This window comes from Chaetura pelagica, unplaced genomic scaffold (genome assembly GCF_000747805.2).
Source record: "Chaetura pelagica isolate M959 unplaced genomic scaffold, ChaPel_1.0 scaffold69, whole genome shotgun sequence".
Lineage (NCBI taxonomy): Eukaryota > Metazoa > Chordata > Aves > Apodiformes > Apodidae > Chaetura > Chaetura pelagica.
In genome coordinates, this window is record NW_009970724.1 from 2,300,634 (window position 1) to 2,309,431 (window position 8,798).

General features: G+C 49.3%; 1 protein-coding gene across 1 annotated transcript in view; it reads right to left on the reverse strand.

Annotated features, from left to right (window-relative positions):
- PTPRF (protein tyrosine phosphatase, receptor type, F) overlaps nucleotides 1-8,798 on the reverse strand; it is a 257,488-nt gene that overhangs the window by 58,384 nt on the left and 190,306 nt on the right. The window contains exons 10-11 of the mRNA XM_010006576.1: nucleotides 3,897-4,202; nucleotides 794-987 (exon numbers count right to left, since the gene is read on the reverse strand). Of these exons, the coding sequence (XP_010004878.1) occupies nucleotides 794-987; nucleotides 3,897-4,202 (500 nt within the window). The remainder of the gene's footprint in view (nucleotides 1-793; nucleotides 988-3,896; nucleotides 4,203-8,798) is intronic.

The window sequence follows — 8,798 nt, forward strand, 5'->3', positions numbered from 1 at the left end:
GGGAAAGAGGCAACTTTGCATTGCTGGGCTGAGTAAAGTGCATAACCAAGCCTGTAGCACTGTCTGGGAACAGGGCCTCAGCTCACAGCTGGTGAGGTATCCAGGAGATCACATAAATATGAGCAACTGTTGCACAGGGATTCCAGAGGGCAAAGTCATTTACAGGTGATGTGGGCAGGCACCTCGATTTTTTTTTCTCCTCTAGCCTTTCCCAGACTCAGTTGGCTTCACCTCTGGTTCGTTTTCAAGAGGCAATGAAAAGTCAAGTCAATGAAGGGAGAGTCTGCTGACCCAAAGAGGGGCCGTACTGCCTGGCACACTGTGCCCACACAATAGTGCAGAGCTTCTCCCACGCCCCACAAACAGGCAGCACCCTGTGGTCTCTGCCAAAAGAGAAGTTTCGACCTGAACGTAGTCAGCAGTACAAAAGAAGCAGACTCGAGGCCCATTTAAAACTCTGACAGTTTATAACCTGACTGACAAAATTATGATTTGCTCCAGCTGGAGTCTGCACAGGATGTGACAGGCAGAAACAGGTACACGTTGGAGAGGAAGTAAGAGAGGAGCATCATCCAATACATCACCTTTCCTACAGCAATCGTCTCCTAATTAAACTTTTTACCCATTTGTAAGTCACAGTTTAGAGAGAAACTGTTTGCCTTGCTGAGGCACAGCTTAGTCCCATACTGTGGAGTCACATTAGGAGGCCAAGAAATGCTTGGATCCAGCCAGCCTGGCCCTCTGCAGAGAGAGAAGGTGCTGTGCCCACCAGCCCATGATGCCCACACTGTACCTGTGCTTCTGACAGCATGACGTCCTTGATCACTGGCTGACCTCGGGGCTCGTTGTTCTCCAGCTTCACGTACGTAACCTGGTACCCACGGATCTGCCCGTGCTGCTTGTTGGAGATGGGCAGCTTCCAGCTCACCCGGATGGCAGTTGAATTCACAGACTCTACCTCCACCTTTCGCGGTGGGGCACTGGGCACTGTAACACACACAGGACAGACAGTTAGCAGGTACCACACAGCTGCTGTCAGCTACCTCTCAATTGTTTGCTACCTTCTCTCTACCTCATTGCAAGGACATCCCTGCTGGCACAAGTTCCCTGTACCCATCCAGGAGGTTGTGCTGCAGTTTTCCAGCATGACCTTATCCCTGACCCTTTGCCAGCATCCAAGCACTTTTGCTACTCTCAGTAGGAAAAAGCACAACTATGATAGGCAGGAGCACTCCTAACAAAGCCGCTGTGCTGGACCAGACTCAAGGTCCATCTATCTCTCATTTCCAGCAGTAGAGGAGCAAGGAAGAATGCAAGATTATGGCAGAACACAAAGAATACGGTAACCACCTGCAGCTCAGGCTGCCCTGCGGCAGAGGTTTTGAAGCCTTCCTTGCAACCTGCTTGTCACAACAGCTCCTTTCAGATCCCTCTGTGTACATGCAAACACAGTCCTCAAGCCTCGGGTAGCATGAATGGGTGCTGAGCCTGCCTTGCAGGGAGCCCTGGTACCTGCCACCAGCCAGAGTGCACACACGCTATTCCCCTGTGACAGCAAGAGGTTAATGAGGGGGAAAAGCACCATCCTAAAACAATAACCCAGAGCTCAGAGACAGCAGTCACTGAACTCAGCCAGATAAAGGGGCCTGTGGGGATTGTGACAGCTCTGGGGACTGTATTTCATGCACGGCTAGCTGAATGCTTTTTGATAATAAAATGAAAAATTACACTGCCCAGAAAATATCAATTTTCTTGCAAGGTGAGGCCCGTTTAAAAATATATTTATACCCTATTTACCATTTGGAAAAATTACCTCCTTATTACTTTTTGCTCTTGCATTGACTGTGACAAAAATGTCAATGCTAAAAAATTAGCTCCTTAGTTGCTCCTGGAAAGCTCCTTCCAGCTGAAGCAGCTAGAAGCAGTGGTGTGCACTCCCTGCAGAGGATACTCCTGCTATGTGAGTGGCTGGTATCCAAGTAAAGGACCTGAGCTTCATCCCAGTACCTCTACCAAAGGATCCCTTCTGCCCTCCAATGCCTGGGAAAATCCAGAGGTTTGGAACCCCATACATTCCAATTCTCAATACAGCAAGAAAGAATCTCTATTAGATACTTAGGGATGGATAGCTGACAAGCAGACATAATGAATATTGCTATTTCAACCAACTAAATAGGAAGAAACAGCTACCCAGTAGGAAAGCACAGTTTTTAAGACACGGGGCAATTAATTATTTTCCCCAGATGTCCTTCTTAATTGTAGATAATTAAATAAAATAGAGAAAGGAGGAATGGAGCACTTTAGCACCATGAGGCCAGCTCAAGGTATGGGAATAGAGGGGGCTGTGCTTGAACGGTTACCACCTTCTGGCTGGAGCAGCCTACACTGTAATCCACAATTCACTTAGTGCAGTGACCTTGCAGAAGCCACAGGGCTCTCCTGCCCTAGCATGACACCTGCCCACACCCACAGTTGGGAGTCTAAGCAAAAAACAAGATCCTCCCTAAGAACCACACAGAAGCTGTGTCAAGCTCTGCTGGCAAGAGAAGGTGGGAGGCCTTGGCAGGACATTAAACGGGGATGTTACAAGGACATGAAAAGATGTGAATGTGAACAGACCACAGTGTTTCAAGGAACGGTATCCTACCCCATTCTGAGGACTATGTGCTGCATCTGAGACCCAAAAAGGAAAAGTCTGATTTGTTTTCAGATCACAGTTTAGCATTTTGCATTCCTTTGTCATGGGTATCCACTAAACATCAGCATGTTAGAGGGATATGAAATCACTCCTGACAGCTGAGCTGGAATGTCCAACCACAATGCCCCAAAACAAACTGAGAGAGCTTGTCCAGACATTTCTGGGATAGCAGCTTCCCCTGGGCTACAACTATGCTGAATGAGAACTGAAGCAAACAATACAAGCAGCAGGACACACACAGATGTTTGCCAGCCCAGGAATGCAGTCAGTGAGCATTCCCAGACGCCACTTCCAGAGCCTTGGAGACATGGGGACAGTGGCAGCCCATTTAGGGAAACTGTAACATGTCTGGTTTCAATTTGCTATGCTGACTGGGCAATGCAGAGATCATCCTCTCTTTTCCTGGATGCTGCATCTCTTTCTTTTCCCATTAAATCTGCAGCTTCTGGGGTCAGCATGAAGCCACAGAAGCTCCTACTGTCACCCTGAGCTCTGGCACTTTGAAAGGAAATGGTTTAAGTCACGATGACATAACTGACAGCCCTGCTAATACAAAGCAATTTCTCTTTAAAGCTGTCGTATCCAGTAAAGTGTTCTGTACGTGTGATATTCTGACTCTTGAGTGGAAGAGCAGATTTATATAAGCTGTGGCTTGCCTGGAAGCTGGGCCAAGAAGCAGCTTTCCTGCAATACCTACAAGTTTCAAATGGATTTATTTTCCCCTTCTTTAGTTTGCTGGATTTCAGGTCAACAAGTAAACTTTAAGTCCTAATCTCTTAATGTGAAAGAAGCTTTTGGCTGAGAGAACTCGCGTTACCTTCAGTAAAATGGAAACCACCACCACTACCAAACACTAGAAACCCAGAAATAGCAAAGCAGTGTAATGCCTTCCATGTAAGCAGAAAGCAACACTAACACAGAGGACCCTTGTGGAACCATGCCAGGACATCTGGATCCACAGTCTGGAGGCAATCATAGTATCAGAACAAGGGCCAGCAGAGCAATTCCCCTACCCGATTCCAGGGCAACCATGGAGACCCACTGCCTGGATCGGTTGACCAAGAAAGCTTCTGGTTCTACTTGAAAAGCACTCCTAGGCCAATAACCCCACTCCCTTTCCCCCCTTTTCCAGCAACTCGCTAGGAGAGTCCTGGTTACCCCAAGGTGGTAGCTGATGGAGCTGTTCAGTGACACCTACCATCCTCGTCAGTGCGCACGAGCACAGGGATGCTCTCCGGTCCTGGCCCCACATCGGTGTGAGCCCGTACCCACACCTTGTACTCGGTCCATTTCTCCAGGTCCTTGATCTCCCAGCTGGAGTGCTCCCGTCCAATGCCATCCACCACATGCTTGGTGTTGTCATCTCCTTCCACTGCCTGGTATGCAATGGAGTACTGGGTGATGACCCCATTGCGGCTTTGGGCAGGCGGTGGCACCCAACTTACCCGGATGGTAGTGGAGCTGGTGCTTATACACTCGACTTCTTGGGGTGGGGCAGAGGGGGCTGGGGATAAATAAATGAAGTGGGAAGATGAAGGGAAATGAGTGGAAGGACAAACCAAAATGCACAGGGAACTTTTACCCAGCCAACTGAGCACTGAACATACACATGGAAATTCAGCCAGTAGTCTCCTGGACAATCCTTTGCAGATCATCAAAGATGGTACTAGGGGCAATTGGTATTTGATAGCCTGAGGAGCAGCATGGAAACAGAAGTGCTGCTCTGCATCAGAGAACACTTCTTCCTAAAGCAGTTCTGGACACTCACTTTACCAAACACAACATATGATAGTAAGGGATGGGGGGGAGAGACACTGGTAGGGAGATGAAAGATGCTTTCAGTGAAGATCTGAAGCAGATGGAAACCAGAAGAGGTAGGAAGCTGCAGAAGGCAAAAGTGGCAGAAGGGGAAGCTCACACACCAGACTGATTGTATGAAGGCTTGCAAAAACCCATTCCTAGACAAGTGGAGGAAACAAAAGAGGGTAGGGAAAACATGTTGCTGAGGTTGGCTGGAGTGTGTCCAAGCAGGGCTTGAAATCACAACCATCAGGTGTGAGCAGCACCCTGGCCCAGGTGGGAGCTTGGCACCATGTGGAAACAGGAGATAACATGGTTGTGCTGCTCTGCATGTGTGCCTACCACCTGGGACTGACTGCTTCATGCCTGCCAAACTGGCTACCTGCCTCAGTAGCTTTCTGACCTATGGAACTGCACAGTGGAAGGTATGCAGGTCTTGTCCCCTCCCAGGGTGGACACATGCAGATTGCTTTAGCTTTTAAGCCCCAGCAATGTTAACTGGCCACAGCAGGAGGAATGGGATCTGGGCAATGGATGCTTCTCATCAGGGTGAGCAGCAGTTCCCTCCACACATCATCAATGGGTAAGAGCAGTGAAACAAGCCCAGGGGATGGGGAAAGAGAGACAACACTCCTGAGGAGGGCTGCCACAAGAAACGCTCATCAGCAACAATACAGGTGTCCTTCTCCAGCCTGTTAGTGATGATAACAAAGCAGAGCATCTCCAGGACACCTGCCTTGTTCATTGCCTTCTCCAGCCTTGCTGAACTGCTGTCCTGTTTCAACAGGGCCCCAGCAGCATGGCAGCAGCAGCCCCCTCTCATTTGGCCTCACTGTCCAGGGATGCTGCAGATACCGTGCTTGCACAGAAGACAAGGTTGGAAGCCAGGAGAAGGAAGAGAGCTCAACTGGTTGGGAGAAGAACAAGGGATATGGGTGCATCTCAGGGTGCTTGCACAGAAGGCAACACCCCTAAGCAGAGAGGGCAGGGCACCATCACTGAAAAAAAGTGCAGAGCTGCTCTAAGGCTGGGAAGCTGTCTGGTCAAGCAATAATGGAGTACCAGGTATCTTGCTTTGCCACAGCAGGTGAAAGGCTGCTGCTATTCATCACTGCACTCAGAAATGCCTGAACAGAGACCGGTGCCCTTCCCCATGCTGCAGTCTTTGGGGCCATCAGTGCACCAGCGCCAGCCTTCTTGGGCACAGAGACAAACCCGCCTGTGCAAACGTGAACACAACCTTAATTACTCCAGATGGCAGCAGGGAACTCATAATTAAAGCACCCAGCAATTATGCCTTGGCTTTACTGGGCACAAATTGGCAGTGGGAGAAGATCTGGGAAAGCTGGGGACAGTGGAACCTCCCAATGCCCCTGGCGACCTCTGCTTGCTGGGAACAAGGCCCACTTGCGTGCAGATGCAGTCACAGGCTGCCCCCAGTGCCCACTTCTGTACTCGAGGAGCAGAGCCCACCCCTGATGCCTGGACTGGGGTGCCTGGATAGAGAAAAGATGGAGGAAGAATGGGCAGTGATGGAGCTGGAAGAGATGATGCCTGAGCAGAGTCAGGCTACTGCTATGGCAGCTAAACTGGAGGAAAGAGAAGTTAAAGCAATACATGGAAGCAAACAGTTGCTTATGTGAGGGAGGCAGAGTGGGCTTGGCCCTGCCGTCTGATACACTGGAAGGAAGCAGGGGTAGGAAATGAATTCTCACACTCTCTGGGTTAATCAGCAGAGAAGTGGCAGGGAAGACAGTAAGTACAAAGATATAGCACCAAAGCAACACCAAAAGTGAATTCAAGAAGGGTACAAAGTAAACACAGGGCCTGGTGGCATCCCTCAGAGGGGACGGGTGAGACATAAGGAGCTTGGAAAACTTTTCCTTTGCCACTGTCTGCAAAGAGGCCCTTCACAGAGGAGACTTGCTCTGGCTTTGGACCTCCACAGCATGCTTTGGGGTACAGCAGTGAGCTCCTCCTCCAAAGGCAGCTCTGGCTAGTAGTGTTGGCAGGTCAAACGTCGGCTGTTGACTGGGTAAGAGTCACAAACATGATTTGCAAGGCAAAAACTCAGATTAACACTTAAAGAAAGCAAAATAAAACTTGATAACATGAGCAGGATAAACTTAAAATGCACAAGGAGTGAAGTGTCCTTCCCGGGGCCAGCAAAGAGCAGACTAGGTGCCTTGCATGTACCCACACACAAATGTCCCCACGTCCACACTATGCAAACCTCTGCTGCCTCCAGGGTACTCACATCAGCCTCCCCGGCTGGCTCACAGCAGCCCTGTGCACACATCCAGCCCACCTACTCCTTAAGCTAGGGAAAAGGCAGCCTCGAGACCCACCCTCCTATTTCAAGTGAGAACAGCATTTTAATGTTGAGGTCTGATGGGTGCAGAGCTGATGCTCTTCTCCTGCATCACATTGCTTGCCTGAGGCACTGCAGGCTCCTGGAAAACTCCCCCATGCTCCTCAGGCCTCAAAGCAGCATCACTTGTACTGTTTGCAGGGTGCCCAGCAACTAAGCAAGCGGCTTATCAGGAAAGGCAGTCCAGAAGGGATCTGAACTGTGCTGCTGGAAGGGTTCAAAGGGGCATTGCATCCCTCTGGCCTTCCTGGACAAGAATCCCTCCCACTCCTGAGGAGGGCTGCCACAAGAAAAGCTCATCAGCAACAATACAGGTGTCCTTCTCCAGCCTGTTAGTGATGATGTGCCTCCTGCCTTATCTTTGACTGATTTGTCAGGGCCAGAAATAGCAGGTGTTTGACTGCTCCTGCAGTTTGTGTCCCACCTGAACATGTCAACCTCCAATATCTAACAGCCTTTCTCAGGGCAACTAGATGCAAGAGTGTAGGAAAGAGACCAACTTTAAGCCAAGAGCAACACTCGTTCCAGACTAGTAAATTCTAAGGCCAAAGGGGATGGATCCAACCACCTAAAGTGAGGTGTTGCTAAGCGCAGACCAAGGAATTTCTGCCTGGAAGTTGTGCATTATGCACAAAACTTCTGCCAACCTAAAGCACAGCTTTCTGGAAGACCTACTTGACTTTGAGACCCCTAATACCCAAAAATCCACTCTACCTTGGGACTGTTCAGCGGGTAGTTTGTCACCCTCACTGAATAGCCCAGTAGTAACTGCTAAAGATTTTTCTCATAGAATAAAGTGTGATCAGAAATCATCTCAAGAAGGGGCCAGTAAGTGTGTTCAAGGATAAGAGCATCAACTGATGGAATTAAGTGGCAAGACAGTTGCTTCAACCTTTGACTATAAATACAAAAGTTATATGAAATAGGTATACAAATCCCCACACTCAGAATTTGTTCGCAGTGTTCAGACACTTAAACTGCATGCTCTGAATGGAGAGAATGCTCTCTCCATTTTCATACCTCTCTAATGTACAGCACTAAGACACCATTAGTTCACTTAACAAGGTGGAGGAATCCCTGCAATTGGTATGTTAATCAAGCTGAGCTTTCTTCAAAGAGAAGGTCGTTCCAATAGTGAGCAGAGTTGCTCTTCCCTGCCTGAGCTCCCTTTCTAATGGCCATCTCAGGCTCTCAGCTGCTGTGCATGCTGTCGCCCTCCCTGCAGGGAAGGCTGGCTGCCTTTGCCAACTGCTCACCCCACATAGCTAGCAAATCCCAGACAGACGGTGCTAACGGAAACGTCTTTTTCCCCCCTTTTAATGCTCTTTGCATAATAGCAAGCCCAAAAATCGTTAGTGAAAACGAGCTTATCGCAGGGCCCTTTGATAGCCCTAATCTGCTTATGCACAGCACTTTGAGCTGCCAATCAGAGCTCTGCAAACTCCTGCTCTGTGATCACACAGGGCAGAGTGAGGATGAAAGTGATATTGCTTGGGTCACCTCATTATCTAGACACTCTATTAACTCAGCTGCAGCTTGTTCTGCTTTCCCCTAGTGCTGCAGTCCCAGAAGTAGGAGTCTCACTTGCTCACACAACCCAGGCAAACAGCCACTTCCCCAGACTGACTCCTCCAGCTGCCTGACAGCCGCAGGCACATCTGGCTGCAAAGGATGCCTCACCTTGGAATCAAGTGTACAGACCAGGGATGGATGCCTGCGAAAGCAAGGCAGCTGGAATGGGGAGTGAAAGGGTGAAAAGTCCAGACAGTCACATTTAGAGCCAAACACCCATATGCAGCCTGTCCAGACAGCATGTCTGCATAGGAGTGAATTCAGAGAGGCACAAACCCACTGAAATCAATCTCTCCAAAGCAAGTTTCCCAGCCTTTTTCACTCCTCCATCAGTTTTTATGAATCCACCCTTAGGGA